Source organism: Schistosoma haematobium, chromosome 5, assembly GCF_000699445.3.
Source record: "Schistosoma haematobium chromosome 5, whole genome shotgun sequence".
Classification (NCBI taxonomy): Eukaryota; Metazoa; Platyhelminthes; class Trematoda; order Strigeidida; family Schistosomatidae; genus Schistosoma; species Schistosoma haematobium.
This window is the reverse complement of record NC_067200.1, coordinates 2,553,517-2,573,766: the sequence shown is the minus strand read 5'-3', so window position 1 is coordinate 2,573,766 and position 20,250 is coordinate 2,553,517. Positions and strand designations below refer to the sequence as shown.

Here is a 20,250-nt window from a genome sequence, read left to right as displayed (position 1 = left end):
AAGCGTGGGTGGGCAAAGCAAGAGCAGCATATCTACAACTGAAGAACATCTAGAACTCAAAACAACAGTCCGTCAACCAACACCAAGGTCAGGACTTTCAATAAAAATGTCAAGATAGTTCTAATGCATGGGGCGGAAACTTGGAGAACTACGAAAGCCATCATCCAAAAGATACAAGTGTTTGTTAACAGTTTTCTACACAAATATCTTCAGATCCGTTGACCAGACACTATCAGCAACAACCTACTGTGAGAGAGAACAAACAAGATCCCAGTGGAGAAAGAAATCAGGAAGAAGCGCTGGAAGTGGATAGGACACACATTGGGGAAAGCACCCAACTGCGTCACAAGACAAGCCCTCACATGGAATCCTGAAGGTCAAAGGAAAAGAGGAAGACCAAAGAACACATTACGCCGGGAAATGGAGACAGACATAGAAAGATTAATGAACAACAGTTGGATAGAACTCGAAAGGAAGGTGCAGTACAGATTGGGTTGTAGAATGCTGGTCGTTGGCTTATTCTCCATTGGGAGTAAAAAGCGTAAGTTAGCCTTTCCAGTGCTTCCAGTTTTTCGATGCTGGTCTAACATCAATCAGTTCGTGATCTTAATCAAAAACTTAATAATCTCAACAATCCCATGCGGATGATTGAAATGATCCATTTGATGAAATAATTATCAGTAATTATATTGTTAGCCCTTTTATAATTACTTAAACAATTCTTCAGAATACAGGAACAGTGTCAAAAGTGCTCCGACTAATCAATGTTCTTTAGAAACTTCTAATAATAACCTAAGAATTGAATGATTATGTTTTCATCATCTTGATTATTTAACAAGTGAGCATTTTTAAAGAATTGAGCATGTCTCCATAAGCTTGTAGGACTTCAAAGTCACATATGTTCTATAAAATACATTTGTTTTTTATATATGAACATTCGTAATAACAGCTCTTTTGAATGTTCTGTCTTCAGTTTTCTTTCAAGAGTTTAAAAACCTTTCTAAGTATAGGGAAATGTTGGATAGTCGCTGTCTATATGACCAGATAGAAGACGTATCATATAACAGAAACTCAAAGTATACAAAGATATAATACTATGGGATACTGTAGTGATCTTGAGAATGTTCACCAACTTATCATAAACTGACATCAGCTGAAATTCCAAAAAACATTATTAAGACAAATGAATGAATGAATGAATTTCGCGCTAAAATCTATGATCTGTTATCTTAAATCTGATTGGTTCGTTCATAAATTATAGTCTTGACTCTTATCATTTGATTAAAAGACATATGAATATTGAATTAAATTTGATATAGTTCTGGATTATCTTGTGACTGATGTTTCTGATTGAGATTTAATTGGTCTTGATTGGTATATATGTATCCTCTACAAGTTGCTTTGATATAGCCATTATGACACAAGTTGATCGGAATAAACGATATGGCTAACAGTAAAATCTAGGATAGCACTTTTATTCTGCTTGGGACTTGTCAGTTGGATGTACGTGCATGCTATGTTTGAAGTGATTACGAGTTCACCCAGTCTGAGAACGGAACAAAAACTCTGTGACCAAAGTGTAATAAACTAGCTATTCTGATGCGTCTTAACCCTGTTAACTAGAGAAAGAAGTTCAAGTTCGAACAGGGGACTATATTCCGCAAGCAGCCAGAAGCACAAGCAATGACAACAAGCACAAATAAAACGTATATATACAGCACAAAACCGTCCTTGGGAAGCGTTACAAAATAGCATACAACGAATGTGAAAATGAGCGCTTTTGGCACGAAAATAAGAAATTAAAATTTTCAAAATAAAGTTACAAAAATAAGGTATTTACCAAGTGAGTTCTGAGGATCTAACATGCCCAATAGTGCATCACCTTGAGACTGGGATCTAGTACCATTAGTTTTAAATCCTATCGAGTTATTCACTTTGCCATTGAGTTCAATTAGTGACTTGTTTGTGTGATAGCGTTTGAATCGAACGGTACTTAGTTCGAGTCTCTTAGTGGAAATCAGCTCTGGTATGTATGTACACGCAATTGAAGAATAGCGAATAGGATGAAAGGCGTGTTCTAGATCCTTTTTTGCTTTAATGTATTAGTCATATACAGTATTGATTGGATAGGGATCTAGTTTGTATCAGCTAAACTGTTAGAAACTGACATTTCTAAAGTAAAGTTGGATTGATTACAATTTGAATGCATGCAAAAGAGAAGTTTGTCATAGTATTACATAACAGGTGCTAAGGATTCCCTAATGCGATGAAATAGATAACAGTGAATAAGATTATTGATAGCATTGTTTCATTATTATTATTCTCGTATGCGAAATGTAATCGTATTTATGTAGTTTGATATTTTGTGTAAGATGCATGTTTTCTTTATTGAGTTCACTTGGTTTTGTTACCTTATATCTTCGTATTTTATTGTTTAGGACTACTAATTGATCAATCTCATGTTGACATATGTGCATCCTGTAAGGACTGCCTTGATATCGCCAACAACAGACTGATCAATTGTAGTCCTAAACATCAATAGGAAGATACAAGCAAACAATATCAAGTGAATTTAGACTTTACCTTATTGCATAAGGCATCAGAACTCAGTATCTAAGTAGATAACACAATGGCATTGGAAGCGAATGCTACTGGGTTTGACTTCCAGAGTGAACATTAACTCTTAGATTCAAGTACACTCAGTTGATGAGTTTCAGATAGGATGAAACGCACATCCTAGATTCCACTACTAGCTACCATCCATCTTTGTTTAAAAATATGATTTCTCATCAAAAATTGATTTTGTGTTTTGTTGAACTAAATAGTCCTTTATTAGAACAAAACGGCCGTCTAGTGGTTTCAGGTTTTCAATAACGATCTAGTTTAAATTACTGAAATCTCCACAAATCTCTATTCTAAACAGCTTAAATAAGTAACCATAACTGTTATTCTAGACCATATTATTAGACCATACCATTATTCTAGACCGTTTAATTTATATGAACTTCTATCAATGAAAGCATCCACACGGGTTGTAAATTGTCTTTATTTTTTTCAATATTCATCAATTGAAGACAATTCAAATTTGAACAAATGAATAGATTATCAACTTTTGGTGGCCTTTTATTTTGTTGTCATTTCGATCGGACGATGTTTGTCGACAGGCTCTTGACTTTGCTGGCCCGGGATCTGAATTCAAGTAGATCGTATGGATGATTATTGTCGTAAAGTATATGTCGCTTATCCTCGTACGTAATCATCGACTTAAATCGCGTTGAGTGAATAACGGAATTAAATAAATCAAATAACGAGAATGCAATAGAGGAAAGTGAAACGACAAGCAGTGGTGATGGCGGGTAAGTCAACTACATTTAATCAAGCGTTCATCAATATTTATAATCACACAAAAATAAGCTACAGATATGTGATGAATAGGATAAGAAGTATACACCTAAATACGCTCATATAAAAACAGTCAAGATTGATAAACGAATAATCAACAAGGTCAAAATATGACTCAAATAGAATGATTGGATTGGCCTGTCCAAAAGATAGAATAAGATATATAGGATTCATATAATGACCGACACTACAAATAAATAGATTATCAACTTACATCGACATGATGAAATATTTTCCATTCTTGACTGTCAGCTGCACATCTTACATCAACTTGACTAACTTCTGTTGGTGAAGCAACTAATTCCACTTCATCTGTTGTACGATCACATGTGATTGTAACGGATAGATCCTTATATTTAGTATAGGAAAAAAATTAGCACAGAATTAAGAGTTTTTAAACAAGTGTAATGAAGGTTTGTGGAAGTGGTAGTAATTTAATGATCGAATTCATGGGCTGATTAAAGCTACACTACCATGGAAAACCTGGAAGCACTGTATGGCCGTTTCGTCCTATTACAGAACTCTTCAAAATGTGTTTCCTGGAATTCTAGTGAATAGTTGTGACCAGTGGAGTCAAACTGTGTCTGTTGTGAGACAGTAACGCACTAAAGACAATGATAAACGGTCGCACAGTGTTGTGGATTGGTTGAAGTTAGAAATTAACATTGTTAGATACCGGCCGGCCCAGTGGTCTGGAGGTTAAATGTTCACGTGCGAGATCGATAGGTCCTGGGTTTGAATCTCGCGGTGCGAGATCGTGGATGTGCACTGCTGAGAAGTCCCATGCTAGGACGAGACGACCGTCCAATGCTTCTAGGTTTTTCATGGTAGTCTAACTTCAATTGGCTCATGAATTCAACGAATAAAATTACTATAATATCCACAAAACCCTCTTCTGAAATTAAACGTTTAACTAAATGGACTAAATAGTCTAATCATATTATGGTAGGTAAGTATTCAGAGTGTATTAAGTTAAGATAATGAATAGGCAGGAAAGCTTAAACTAATAGTATCCAAAATTACGCGCACCTGTGTAAGAAAAATTACTAGCCATGACTAATGTGATGGACACTACTCACAAGATTGTTTACAAGTGGTAGTCAGTTGAGGATCGTACGGAAGTTTCCACAGTCGGTAGCCGAAGACAGGAGTCTCGTAAAGCCAAAAACACTGCGAGTTGCGAATAATTGTGAGACTAGAATAGAAGCTACAGAAGACAGTCTACAGTTAGCATAGGTTGCGGAATATAGAATAGATGTAAATGGACGATGAAAGACTGAGTGCATAACTGTGATAAACAATCTGATATGTTGCTGAATTTTGATAATTGAAACGAATTATTTTGACACATGACACCATATTTATTTCAACATAATTCACGTAATGTCGAGTCATCTAGACTAGTGGATACATTGCAGCTTGGACGATAGGATTCGATCTGCACTAAGAAGGACTTGATTAACATGATATTGATCACCACCCAGTGATCAATCAATTGTAAATACATCTCAGTCATACAGAAGGTCAGTCGCGGCTCAGACAGCTCTGTAGTAACGTCTCTGACTGTGAAGCTGGTTGATCCGGGATCGAATCCGTCAGGGAGCATCAGTCCCTTCAAGATTACAGGTACACTATGCTGATGAGTGCCAAGCAGCACGAAACCAAGGTTCAGGGCTTCCTATTGATTACCTCCAACCATCATCTTACCTCAACACAGTACACACAATGTTGAGTCACCTAGGCTAGTGACTACATTGCAACTTGGTCGATAGCATTCAATTTTCACTAAGAAGGACCTGATCCACATGATATTGATCACCACCTAGTGATCAATCAATTGCGTTGCTTTTTCTATATACACCTATCAACGAAATATTTTGTATATAGAGGTACAGAACTTGTTATAATACTAAGAAATATCTGAATAATTTAGACAGTCATACTTAAAGTATTCAGACGTATTCATTTTAATAATTCTGTATATTTTGAGCATAACCAATGTGCTTGATGTGAATAGCATGATTTCGAATAGATCATCATCAACTAATTCACTCAAAACAACTGTCTCTCAACCAATATCAAAGTCACAATCTTCAATACGAACGTCAACACAGTCCTATTGTATAGAGCTGAAATGTGGAGAACTACTACAACCATCATTAAGAAAGTATAAGTAGTTATGAACAATACCATCAACAATAGCCTACTATGGGAGAGAACAAATCAACTTTCAGTTGAAGTGGAAATCAGGAAAAGATGTTGAAAGTCGATAGAACACATATTGCGAAAATCACCAAACTGTATCACGAAGCAAGTTCTAAAAGAAGAAGACCGAAGAACAAAAAAGAATGAATAGCAACTGGAACCAATTGGAAAAGACTATCAAGGATGTAATTCGATGAAGAGTGTTGGTGGACGACCTATGCTCCTTCAAAAGGAATAACAAATGTATGTCAGCAAGTAAGCAAGTCGATAATATAGATTCTTATTTAATTATTTTCTACATATAAACAATTATTAAATGGAATTAAATTATAAAACATTTTGATGAAGTTTTATACTCTTAGCTGAATGGATTGAAGTCCTTCTATCTGACGTTTACGCTGATGATGTCTTTCACAATGAAAATGAAAGCTTCACAACCAAACCATCCAGATTAGAGAATAAAACTCCATCAAAAGCATCGATTTAAGCTACAAATCAACTCTATCATCTATGGAACATTTGCACAATACTATTATTGTATAACATTATACATTTATAAACACTTTAATAAACCCATATTATTAACATTAGTAAATGTTATAGAAGACAAAGAAGAAGAAGAAGAAGAAGAAGAAGAAGAAGGGAAAAATGACAAAACTCTTTCGTTAAATTACCTGACAATCAAATGGGAAATGTCTTAATTCCAATGTTTCATGAAAGATACCTTTAATTCGTCGTTTCTCTACAAGATATGCTTCAAAATCTGGTTCTATAAATTCTACTTCATGACTAACTATTTCAATTGGTTCACCTTCAGCATTATCAATTAATAAACGAGGATTCCAAAATTCATCATCTTGTAACTTCAACTGTAATCAAATTAAATATGATATGAAAGAATTTTAAATGTGCCTTTTCGTTTATAACAAAATAAGGAATGTTTCATAAATTGAACTGGAAAGATTTTCTTTCGATTGAGATCATGAATTGATTGATTTAAAGATTCGTGGATCGATGAAAATTAGACGTGAATATCGTCGGATACCAGCTGGTTCAGTGGTCTAGATGTTGAGTCGTGAGTTCGAATCCAGCGTGGGGGATCGTGGATACGCACTGCTGAGGAGTCCCATACTAGGACGAAACGGCCGTTCAAGGTTTCCAGGTTTTCAATGGTGGTCCAACATCGATCGATTCATGTTCTCAATAAAAAAAACTTACCAATCTCCACAACATCATACAGATTTTTTTTCAACAACTTCATAGTAGAATCAATGCCGATCATCGAAACAAAACGATTTGTATATATGGCTGCTATATCAATTCATGTAATACAATAAAGCCACTGATATAGTTAAATATTATCTTGTAAATCTGTTTAATGTGTGGTTTGATATAAACGTAACATCATTATAGACTGACGTTAACTAAAATTATATCTCCTATGGTCACATATGAGGCATTCGAGGTTAGAACAAAATATTCAACAAATGAAGTTTTGATTAGACTATTATACTTTTCATATGAATAGAGATTACAATCATTGAATATAATTCATCTACGATGGTGAAGATTTGTAGCTCAGGTGAATGATTTTGATGGAATTTTGTTCTCTAAGCTGGATGATTTGTTCGTAGAGCTTTTGTCGTTCTTCTGAACGACATCATCAGCACAAACTTCAGTTAGGGGGGGGGTTTAGCATAATAGAATGACCCTTAAATGCCCTGGTACGATCGAGAGTGGAGAGAGCCAACTCTTCATCTCGAAATGCTCTCAAATGATCACGTGTATACAGCCACTGACAGGAAATTCCTACTAACTACCTTCTCTCATCCACGGAGTTGTTTAACAAATTGAGAGGACGAAAAACGAATGTCCATCCCTTTAACCGGGATGGTGGATACAGACAGTCCACCCAGAGTAGTTGGAAAACCCTCATTCCACACAAATCGTACACATGGATTATAGAATCCGGAAGGAACAAATAGTGTATGAACGAATTATTGGTCATCGCTTACCACGGGACTGCATCTCCTGACGTTACTCCACTACACTACCTTGTGGATTAGACTTCTAGGTCTAAGGCTCTTAGTGTGGCCTCCTAAGTAAATTACCTTCTTCAATTTGGGCACCTGATCAGTATCATATCCCTCACACAAATCGAATGATTTATATGGCGAATATCTATTTGAAGCCTCGTTGTGCCAATGTTTAAGTGTTTACATGAATAAATAAATAAATAATAAAATGCTACATGGTATCCTGTTTACTACATTAGTGTAGAAGATCTTCGACTCTCAGATATAAGATCATTAGTTCATATTTCTAATGGCTTGTGAATTAAAATGATCAATTTATCCAAGAATCCCTGTCTTAAAATGATGATAATCTACAATTAACGTTTCTCACAACCTGTTATATCTAGTGCTTAAGTTCTTATTAAACTGCGTACAAATTGAGCGCTCGAACTCTGGAACCCTCTAAGTCGCAAATATGAAGATAGACGACAAGTAAAAGTAGTGCTATTCCAAAACAATGTAAAATATGGTATAAAACTTCCAGGTATTTATAGTTTTTAGTAAAAATGAAATCATTATAGTCATCTAATCTGAATACAGGGAGTTGTAGCATTTGTCCCATAGTGAAGCTATACGTATAGATTCTGCAATATTCTTTTTAAAAATGATTGGATGGAATACCTTCAGTTCTTTTGGAGCTTCTTAGATCTTCCTTGAGTTTACCCGTGAACCGTCCTCACACAACTAAATCAACTAGCTGTTTCATCAAGTATGCTTGAGAATGTTTCAGTAAAAGTTGTCTAACGTAAATGATTTGAAGCCACCAAGTAATAAGAAGCATCAAAGTATAAAGTTATGCAATTAGAGAAACTGCTTTGATAGAGATCAGTTTATATATTTCTTGAGTGTATTTGTGAAGCAACTGTAACATTATGTACAGGCTTTTTAAGTTATAGTACTATTCATAAATTATAGTCAGCTCACATTAAAATTGTTACCTAGCCTTCTATTACGAATCTCCTAGTCGTATACCAAGTGACATTTATCATTAATGGTGTCGTTTGGTCTCATATTTTATGTATATAAGCATATGAGTTCTTCAGGTTTGAAAAATAAAGGGTATGTAAGGTCTGGTGCTCAGATCACTCGTTTGAGAGCTGGTTGATTTTGTTTTAATCACTTATTTTTAATAGTTCACATCATTAGTCAGTTGAAGCTAGACCACCATGAAAAATTTGGAAGCACTGAACTGCCATTACATCTTTGTATGGGACTCCTCAGCAGTGCGCATCCATGATACCGGTATCGCGAGATTCGAACCCAGGACCTATCAGTCACGATTAAGGAGTTCCACAGTAGGACGAAACGGCTGTCCAGTGCTTTCAAGTTTTCCATGGTAGTCTGACTTCAATTGACTCATGAATTCAACTATTGAAATTACTATATTATCCACAGAACCTATTCTGATATCATTTATTTGTTGGCACTTTATAACGACTGCATTCGATTACTTAGCTCATTGAATTCTGAGCTACAGGCAGAGGGCCGCATTTCTACAATTGAAGAACATATGCAACTCAAAACAACTGTCAACCAATATCCAAGTTATAATCTTCAATACGAACGTCACACACAGTCCTACTGTATGGAGCTGAAATGTGAAGAACTACTACAACTATCATCAAAAAATGCAAGTATTTAAAAACAATCCTCTCTGTAAGATACTCAACATCCATTGGCTGGATACCATCAAAAACAAACAAGTTTCTATCTGAAGATGAAATTATGAAAAGACTTTGGAAGTGGATAGGACACATATTACGGAAATCACCAAACTGCATCACGAGGCAAGCTCTAACTCAGAATCGTGAAGGGAAACAGAAGAGAAGAAGGTTAAAGAACACACTACGTCAGGGATTGGAAGCAGATCTGAAAAGGATAAATGGAAAGGATTGCCCAGGATAGGGTTGGATGAAGAATGCTGATCGGGGGCCTATACTCCTCCACAAGGGTTAACAGGTGAAAGTAAGTAAATAAGTAATAATCGGGTCTATGATCTCAAAGTGATTTTCTAAGTCTTTTAGAGTTTTGGGCTTATATTTAGGATAGAATTGTCAAGATTCAATCTTATTAATAATTACGTAATTAGAAATGATTTTAATCTGATTTATAAGATAACATTACACATATTACACACTTTTTCACATTGACCTTTTTAATATAATGAATGCCAATAACAGACTGATCAATTGCAGTCTTAAACCTCAATGAGAAGATACAAGCGAATGGTACTGGGTTCGAGTCCCATAGTGAACATCAACTCTGAGATGCAGATACATCCAGCTGACCAGTCCCAAACAGGATGAAACGCGCGTCCTGGTTTCCACTGCTAGCCACTGTCCATCATTGCTTATATAATGAATTGTTTTTATTTTGATAAACAATAGAGTGACGCAATCATTGTCTGTTTAACATGATACTTTAAGTTTTACTAATAAACAAATGATCAGTTAAATAAATATCAAAGAAACAACTTTGGTGAGATTATCGTTTATAGACGATCATTGAGTGAAGCTAGACTGATCTTGAGAGTGCCCACTTAATAACTAGGGGTTTGAAGAATAAGGATTATGATTTACAGTTGATGGAGTTAAGGTTAGGAATTAGATTTAGGCTATTCATCACCAACTGACAATAAGCTATAATTCCAAAACTCTATTTAACCAAATGGTTGAATGAATTTTGTGCTAGACTCTAAGACGTGTTATCGTAAATATGATTGATTCGTCCATAAATTATAGTCTCACTACAACTTTATATACATAGTATGCGAATTATTACTAATATGTGATAACAGTCGATAGATGAACTTATCTCTATGTATGTATGTTAACTGGAATGACCACTATCGATATGATGTTTTCATGATTCAATGGAATTATATACAGAAACAAATATGTGAAACCATTTAATACGAATCGCAGTATAGGTAAATATCCTTCTCAAAATGCTCTTACAGAGCCACGTCAATACAACCATACCCACAGATGACCAATTCGCTACCTTTCTCTCATCCATGGTGTTGCTTACGAAATTGAGAGGAAGAAAAACGAATGTTTGGTGCATTAACCGGGATGGTGAATACAGACAGTTCACCTAACGGAGGTGGAAGACCCTCATTCCACACAAATGGAACACATGGATTATAGAATCCTAAAGGAACAAATAGTGTATGAACGAATTGTTGGTCACAGGCAACCATGTGACTGCATCTCCTTACGTTGCTCCAGAGCCTTTTGGATTAGACTTCCAGGTTGATTAATGAGAGTGTGTCCTCCTATGCAAATCACCTTGTTCGATTTGGGCATCTGGTCTGTATCATATCCTTCACACGAATCGAATGATTTATATGGCGAATATCTATTTGAAGCCTCGTTTTTACCAATGTTTATGTGTTTAAATAAATAATATAAATAGAACAATGAACTAATGGACAAAATTGAATTTTCGTTTTTTTTTTACTTAAGCGAACTTAGATTCAGGATGGTTTTCATGATTTGATTGTTTCTTTTGTATTGTAAACAAATATTGTTCGTGAATAGTTACTTATTTATTATAATGTTGTAGTGAACGAGTAAACAAATGGGAACAATTGGATGTATTTAAGTACAAACTTACAAAACGCCTTTGTAAAATCTAATAATCATACAGTAAATACACTTGGTATTGCTTACTTGAACCTTCCCATTGATGTTTAGGACTGTAAGTGATCGGTCTCTTATCCTATGCCGATTGCCTCGATATTGCCTTAGGTCATAAGCATTATAAGCAAAGATGGACTGTGACTAGCTGTGGAATCCAGGAAGCGCGTTTCGTCCTATTTGGGACTCGTCAGCTGAATGCACCTGCATCTTGCACCTGATATTCACTCTGAGACCCGTACCCAGTACTGTTTGTTTCAAACGAAATTGCGTTATCCATTTAACTACTGACTTTGTATAGCCAATTACCTGTGTGATAGGATGAAGTTTTAAATTCACTTGATAATTTTTGCTTTTATCTTCGCAAATAGGGCGAAACGCACGTCCTAGTTTCTACTGCTAGCCACTATTCATCTTTGCATACAGTAAATACTTCATTTGCAAAATATCAATCAATGGTCTCAAAATTGACTGTTCCTTCGTTTCTACACCAAACATTCTCTGGTCTCGTTCTCTTCTCTTCAATCTTCTTAACCTTCTCTCACTAGTCATTTCACATTCCATTGATGATATATACTATATATATCTATTAACATCAGCAGCATACACCTTAATATTCATATCAGAAGGGGTTATGTGGATAATAAAGTAATTTTATTAGTTGAATTCATGAATCACTTGAAGCTAAACAATCATAGAAAACTTGAAAGTACCGGACAGCCGTTTCGTCCTACTGTGAGACTCCTCAGCAGTGTGCATTGACGATCTCGCCCTGCGAGATTCGAACCCAAGACCCAACAGTTTCGCACACAAGTCCTGGGTTCGAATATCGCTATGCGTTATCGTGGATGCGCACTACTGAGTAGTACTATAATGGAATGAAACGGCCGTCTAATGCTTTTCACGACTCATGATCTTAAACTTTAATATTACTTAAGATCAGTTACATATTAACAATATTCATTTGATATTGGATAGGAATTAAAAATGTTTTTTTTGAAAACAAAAGTTTATTTACTTACTTTGTGTGTGTGTTCAAGTGTGTGTGTGTGTGTAGTATCTAGGATCATAAAATTGATTTCTTACAAACTATATAGAGAGAGATTCGTAAATTCGTACACAGATTTTCTAATTGTCATACAGTACTTTTAACTATATACAGAAAACAAAAGGAAATACATGGAATTATACATGTATCTGTATACATTTGTATATGTATGTATGCGTATGTGTAAGCGTGCGTACGTGCGTGTACCTGTGTGTATGTGTTTGTTTCTTTATTGTTTGTTAATCATATTCACCATGTAATATGGAACTTTTAACTTTTTGGAAAAAGATATCTGGGCGAGATTATAATTTATGGACAAACTAATTTAGATTTATGGTAATATGTCTTGGATATTGACGTGAAATTTATTTATTCATTTTGTAATGGTCACAATTGATTGATCACTCGGTGGTGATCAATGTCATGCTTGTCTAGTCCTTATTAGTGCAGATCGAATGCTATCGATCATGTTGCAATGTGGCCACCACTCTAGGTGACTCGACACTGCGGGCACTATGTATTGAGATTTAGACGGCTCGGATAGCTCAGTGGTAACGTCTCTGACTGTGAAGCTGGGTGACACGAGATCGAATCCGCCAGGGAGCATCAGTTCCCTCAAGATTACAGGTGCACCTTGCTGACGAGTGCCAAGTAGCACGAAACCCGGGTCCAGGGTTTCCTGTTGACTACCTCCAACTACCATCTAAATCTCAATACATAGTGCCCGCAGTGTCGAGTCACCTAGACTGGTGGCCACATTGCAACATGATCGATAGCATTCGATCTGCACTAATAAGGACTAGACAAGCATGACATTGATCACCACCCAGTGATCAATCAATTGTGATTACATCTCAGTCCTACAGGAGGTTAGTCATGGCTCGGATAGCTCAGTGGTAACGTCTCTGACTGTGAAGCTGGGTGACACGAGATCGAATCCGCCAGGGAGCACTAGTTCCCACAAGATTACGGGTACATCTTGCTGACGAGTGCCAAGTAGCACGAAACCCGGGTCCAGGGTTTCCTGTTGACTACCTTCAACCACCATCTAAATTTTGTAATGGTATTAAAAATCATTACATATGACGTTACTAATATGAGTTTGTTTTCCTCATTACAGGGCAACAAAGAGTGAACGTACTAGAAGAAGAGGAACAAGCAAACTGAACCGGCAGGACAATGAATAAATTCATTTTGTAATAAGCTTTCCTTTTTGTACTAGAACCGAATCTTTCAATTTTTAAATATATCTCTGTTGTGTCAGTACGTCGCGTTCTCAATTCAGAGGTAGTTACCAGTTCTCACTGTTGTGTTGTTGTTTCACATTGTTTCTGCTTCCGAATAAACACTAATACAACGTGTTACAATTTGATCAAATAGAGTTTAAGCATTATAGTTGATGTCAATTCGTGATGAAAACTTTAGATCTAATTTCTAATCTTAATCCTATCAACTATGAATCAGAATTCTAATCCTTTACATTAGTTTATAACCATCATTTGGTCTTAGTTATTAAGTGAACACTCTCAGGGTTACTTTAGCGTCGCTTAATGATCGTCCATAAATTATAATCTCATCGATATCTGTTGTTGTTGTTGCTGGTGGTGGTAATCAGTGACATCCATAAAGTATGAAATCAGTTAATGATACTTTGCTAATGTTATATATGTATATCTACATGGATTATGATTATTTCAGAGAGTAAATAAGATAATTTAGTCTAATACTCAGTTAAGCAATGAAGTAGAAAGTACATTATGTTGCTCACTAGTGACTGACTTCAAGAAATACTCCTGGAGTTCTAGTGAGAAGCCGTTACCAGTGGAGTTCAACCAGGACTGTTGTGACATATCAACTCACTGAAGACAATGGTATATGGTGGCGCAACTTCGTTGATTGTTTGGAGTTAGACATTAACACCGCTGGATGCCGGCTCATTGGTCTAGTTGGTTAAGCGCCTGACGCGAAACTGATAGGTCCTGGGTTCGAAACTCGGGGAGTGCGGGATAGTGGGTGCGTACTGCTGAGGAGACCCACACTAGGAAGAAACGGCCGTCCAGTGCTCCCAGGTTTTCCATGATAGTCTAGTTTCAATTGACTCATGATTTCAACCAGTGAAATTTCTAAAAATCTCCACAAAACCCCCTCTGTTAAAAATAATAGACCAAACTTTTTGAAAGATAACTTGGTTTACACCAAAGAGAATTGATAATACATTCAAAATGATATACCTGTTGTTTCTAACTATTTAACACTAGACTAGATATAATCCAAGTTGTTTTAATCTAAAGGGCATGAATTATGTGGATAATGAATATTGATTCAAAAATAATAGAGAATTAAAGCGAAGTATTATACATTATAGTGTAGATATGAATACCCACATTGAAATGTCTGAAGAGTCACAAATAAGTCGAAACGCTTAGCCTAGATTTCAATTTATATATTATTTATTCATTTAAACACATAAACATTGGTACAAGTAAGCACCAAATAGATATGCGTCACATAAATTATTCGATTTCTGTGAGGGATATGATACTGACCACGTGCCCAAATCGAACAACGTGATTTACTTAGAAGGCCACACTCGAAACCACCGACCTAAAAGTTTGATCCACAAGGTAGTGTAGTGGAGCAACGTCAGGAGATACAGTCACATGGTTGCCTGTGACCAACAATTCGTTCATACACTATTTGTTTCTTCAGGATTTCATAATCCATGTGTACGATTTGTATGGAATGAGGGTTTTCCAACTCCCCTAGGTCGACTGTCTGTGTCCAGCGACCCGATTAAAGCACGGGATATTTGTTTTACGTCCTCTCAATTTGTTAAACAACACCGTGAATGAGAGAAGGTAGTTAGTAGGATTTCCGTGGGAGGGGTTTTATTTACGTGGCCATGTGAGTACATTTTGAGAAAGATAGCTGACTCTTCCTCCTCACGGACGTGCAAGGGCTTTTGTGGCATATTCATTGTTCAATTAATTAATTGAGCATCTTTTCTTTTTTTTTCAATATTTTATTCAATTCATTGAAATAAAAAAATATTCATATTACAAACATGTAGTTCAATAAAAGAAAAAGAAAAGATTCATAGAGTAAATAATCAATAAAATTGGGAAGTGAAATGTTAAAAAGAAATTAATGACCGAATTGTTATTGTATTTTTGATTGAGATCATGAACTGATGAATGTTAAACCATTTTTGAAACTATGTGCTCACCAATAATTGGCTTAATGAAGTAATTCTCGGAGTTCTAGTAAGAAACCATATCAGGTAGAGACAAATATCTACCTCAGTACATTATATAATTTTGTGGTTTATCTGAATTTAAACATTAACACCGTTGAAAGTTGTCCAGATCAGTGGCCTACAAGTTAACTGTTCGTGAACAAGACCCAACATACTGCGCTCGAGTCTCACATGTGGGATCATAGATGTACATTTTTGAGGAACCTCACACTAAGACAAAATGGCCGTCTAGTGTTTCCAGGTTTTCAACAGTGATCTAACATTCATCGATCCATGATCCCAATAAAAAAAATAACTTAATAAACTCCACAACCACACACCAAGTTATTATTGAGAAGATTATAAATAATAAATTGACCTGTTTGTTTATATCCTGTGATTGCATTAAGTATAATGAATTAAACTGTTCAATTTGTAATGGTTGACATAAGCAAAAGCATTGAAATAGACTATCTCTATTATTAACAATAATAATAATAATACTAATAGTACTAATCTCAATGATATCATTTAGTTAAAGTCATTGTGAATTAGTTAAGTATAGGACATATACATATATATGAATGAAATGTGTCATTAAAACTACTTCTTATACTAACTGTTATTGACAGTTAGATTAAAATGATATGAATAGAATAAAACACCTTAAATATTCACTATTTATAAACTAGATTTGACTATAAGCAAAGATGGATAGTGGCTAGCAGTGGAATCCAGGACGCGCGTTTCGTCCTGTTTGGGACTCGTCAGCTGGATGTACCTGCATCTCAGAGTTGATGTTCACTCCATCTTTGCTTATAATGCTTGTAAATTAAGGCAATATCGAGGCATACGCACAGTATGCACATATGCTAATAAGAGACTGATCAATTTCAGTCCTAAAACATCAATGGGAAGATTCAAGTAAAACAATATCAAGTGAATTAGATTTGACTATGTTTGTCGATTTGTAGTGTAAACAATAAGATTTTCTGATTAGTATTGAGAAAACATTGATGAGAAAAGTAACCAACTACATCACAATGCAAGCTCTCACATGGAATACTCAAGGTTAATGGAGAAGTGGAAGACCAAGGAATATATTACGACATGAAATGGAGACAGACATGAAAAGAATGAATAACAATTCGATAGGACTAGAAAGGTACACCTAGAATAGAGTGAGTTGGAGAATGCTGGTCGTCGGCATGTGCTCCTCTATTGTAAGTAACAGGCGTAAGTAAGCAAGTAAGTAAGTAAGTAAGTAAGTAAGTAAGTAAAATAAAGTAAGGAATACGATTTAGATACCAGGGGTTTGTAATGTTTAGTTAACCTCTTCAATGATGACAATAATCAATATGGGAATTTACGGGGATTGTAGTATTTGTGCTCACTTGTGACTTGTTTCAAGATAGATTTTCTTTAGTTCTAGTGAGAATTGATGACCATTGGAGTTTAATCCTTGTTAGGTGTGAGACATTTATCTACATCACTCAATGGATGAAAGGTTACGCAAGATCATGGTTTGATTAAAGTTAAACAATAACACCGTTGAACGCTGGCTCAGTGGTCTAGAGGTTAAACGTTCGCACGCGAGATCGAATGTCCTTGAGTAGATTTCCATGTACGAGATTATGAATGTGCCTAATTGAGGAGTCCCATACTACAATGAAACGGCTATCTAGCTTAGCTTATCTTGTGAATTCAACTGTTAAGAACATAATGATGGCCGTTACTTTCTTAGTTATGTATTAATATACAATTGTTGTGTCTACTGGTTACTTAGGTATTTTTTGTAGAGTAGTTTAATGCAACAGGAAGTTTCTATTTGTATTGGTATGGAGTAAAGACCTACTAAAAACTTTAGATAACTGTTTATTCTTCAGTTGTATGATCGAGAGGCCCAAGATTAGGTTTTGAATGATAAGTTTCAAGTACCATACATAACAATAACGATCATTTGTCCGATCTCAGTCAGTAACAACGTAGAACTTCGTATATACGTACATCAGTTCGAGTTGTCATACCACATTAGCACAGAGATGCAATTGTCGATTCAAATCCCGTAGTGGAAGTGGTAGTAAGAGTATAAGCAATAATCGGAAAGATTGGGGTTTGAAGATGTTATTCAACGAGTATAATCCAATGAAATAAATTTGGAAAGAGAAAAAAGAAGGGGACATGAAGAAATCAGAAGATTAGAATTTGGGAGAACACAAAGTGAGGACCTGCACCTGCGCCATTGCAAACGATTTTCAGGCATGTCATTTAAGGTCTCTAACCATCGGTCGCTATCATCTCGCGGTCCCCAACCAGGTAGTCTACACCTACCAACATGACTCAGTCCACTTGTCAGTGACTTCATAGATTTGTGCCATGTTTTGGTCTGTTCGTCTCTAGCTTTCTTTTAATTTACTCCTATACAACAAAACATCGCACGTCATTTATGGCGTAGGCGAGATATCCATCTACCAACCAAAAGTTGGGTTTACTGCACAGCAGTTCGTTCCGTCCTACTTTATGGTAGTCAAATATGGCCGGTAAGAGTAGAGGATATTCGTAGGTTACTAGTATTCGATCATAGGTGTCTTCGAAATATTGCTCGTATATCCTGGGACCACTGAGTAAGTAATGCAGTTGTTAGGCAATGGGTACTAGGTAAGGATGGCAAATCAAATGATGAAGTCGTAAAACTTCATCAGTTGAGATGGCTGGGACAGTAAACCCGACTTTTGGTTGGTAGATGGATATCTCGCCTACGCCATAAATGACGTGCGATGTTTTGTTGTATAGGAGTAAATTAAAAGAAAGCTAGAGACGAACAGACCAAAACATGGCACAAATCTATGAAGTCACTGACAAGTGGACTGAGTCATGTTGGTAGGTGTAGACTACCTGGTTGGGGACCGCGAGATGATAGCGACCGATGGTTAGAGACCTTAAATGACATGCCTGAAAATCGTTTGCAATGGCGCAGGTGCAGGTCCTCACTTTGTGTTCTCCCAAATTCTAATCTTCTGATTTCTTCATGTCCCCTTCTTTTTTCTCTTTCCAAATTTATTTCATTGGATTATACTCGTTGAATAACATCTTCAAACCCCAATCTTTCCGATTATTGCTTATACTCTTACTACCACTTCCACTACGGGATTTGAATCGACAATTGCATCTCTGTGCTAATGTGGTATGACAACTCGAACTGATGTACGTATATACGAAGTTCTACGTTGTTACTGACTGAGATCGGACAAATGATCGTTATTGAATGATTGCTTTTGAACTAGACATCCTGATTATTCTCATATATTATTGTTGAATTAAATCGCGTTAGTGAAGAACAGACTGGACCGACCTTCTCCTTTAGGACTTATCAGAATCATCACTTCTAATTTTGTCACAGAGTGAACACTTGTATTTTAGGTTATCCAGGATAGTATGTTAGATTTTAAACAGCTTAATGATGCATACTTTATGAGATACTAACTTCATTTGATTCGTAATACTATACAATCAGCACTTCGTACTATTTCGCTTCTAATGTAATTTCAACTTCATTTGCATACACATTCTTCTTGGAACTTTGAGAAAAATTCCAATTAGACTGTCACAAGTATCATCGACCTCATTATAAGAAAAGCATAAATAAAAGATCATTTCATGAATGTAAGATGATGAAAAGAATAAAAATTACCGTATTCAATTGTCGTTTTGATGTTAAATCTGTAAATGGATTTTCAATTGAAGGATTTGTTTGCCAATTACTTTTTGATTTTAAACTAGTTTTATTCCACATAGCATCAAGTAATGGTTCACGCCATCTTGCTTGAAGGAATATATCTGCTTGATATCGTTCATTCACTGTATCGACTTGACCAACTTTAACAAATATTAAAACTAATTCAACACGAGCCTAAAAATAATCAAAATAAATGGAATCGATGGTTTAATATGTGATGTATATTGACAATGAAAGATATTCGAGAACTAAACTCAATATAACATTTAGGTAACCATTTCAGATTGAACTGAGTTATGTGTGAGTGAAATGACTGAATAAATGGTAAATCATTTAGACACCTATGGTCACCACTGATTAATATCACATCATACTACTTATAAGCAAACATGGATAGTGGTTAGCAGTGAAATCCAGGACGCGCGTTTCAGTCTATCCATCACTGTTTATAATATTTGTAACTTAAGGCAATATTGAGGGATTCCACACAGGATACACATATGGTATCAAGAGATTAATCAATTTCAATCGAAAACAACAATAGGAAGATACAAGCAAACAGTGTCAAGCAAAAACACATCTAGGTTGATTTTTTTGTTCGTGAATTATAAGGTTTGAATATTGGCAGAATACTCATAAAAATCGGAATTTGACCAAGAGATGATTTCAACTACATATTGGAAATCAGCTTTGTCTAATAGATTTACTCATGAAGTTCATGTTAATTAGTGTATTTATTGGGAACAGTGGTATGTATTCAATAGTCTTAGCCAAAATCAGTTAAGAATAGTAAAGTTGTAAGATGATAATGAGGAATTATAGCTCAGAAGGAGGGTTCCAGGGGCTATTTTGTGGTCTGAACCCTTTCCGCTAGTAAATATATAAGAAAAAACATATCTTAACAAGTT

The 20,250-nt window shown here is 35.7% G+C and overlaps 1 protein-coding gene across 1 annotated transcript in view; it reads right to left on the bottom strand.

The window, feature by feature from the left end:
• The window catches only part of MS3_00011102 (uncharacterized protein), a gene marked incomplete at its 3' end in the record, with an annotated part of 67,125 nt that overhangs the window by 11,311 nt on the left and 35,564 nt on the right, over positions 1-20,250 (bottom strand). Inside the window, exons 2-4 of the mRNA XM_051219508.1 lie at positions 19,298-19,516; positions 6,282-6,476; positions 3,617-3,751 (exon numbers count right to left, since the gene is read on the bottom strand). Coding sequence (XP_051064673.1) covers positions 3,617-3,751; positions 6,282-6,476; positions 19,298-19,516 — 549 coding nt within the window. The remainder of the gene's footprint in view (positions 1-3,616; positions 3,752-6,281; positions 6,477-19,297; positions 19,517-20,250) is intronic.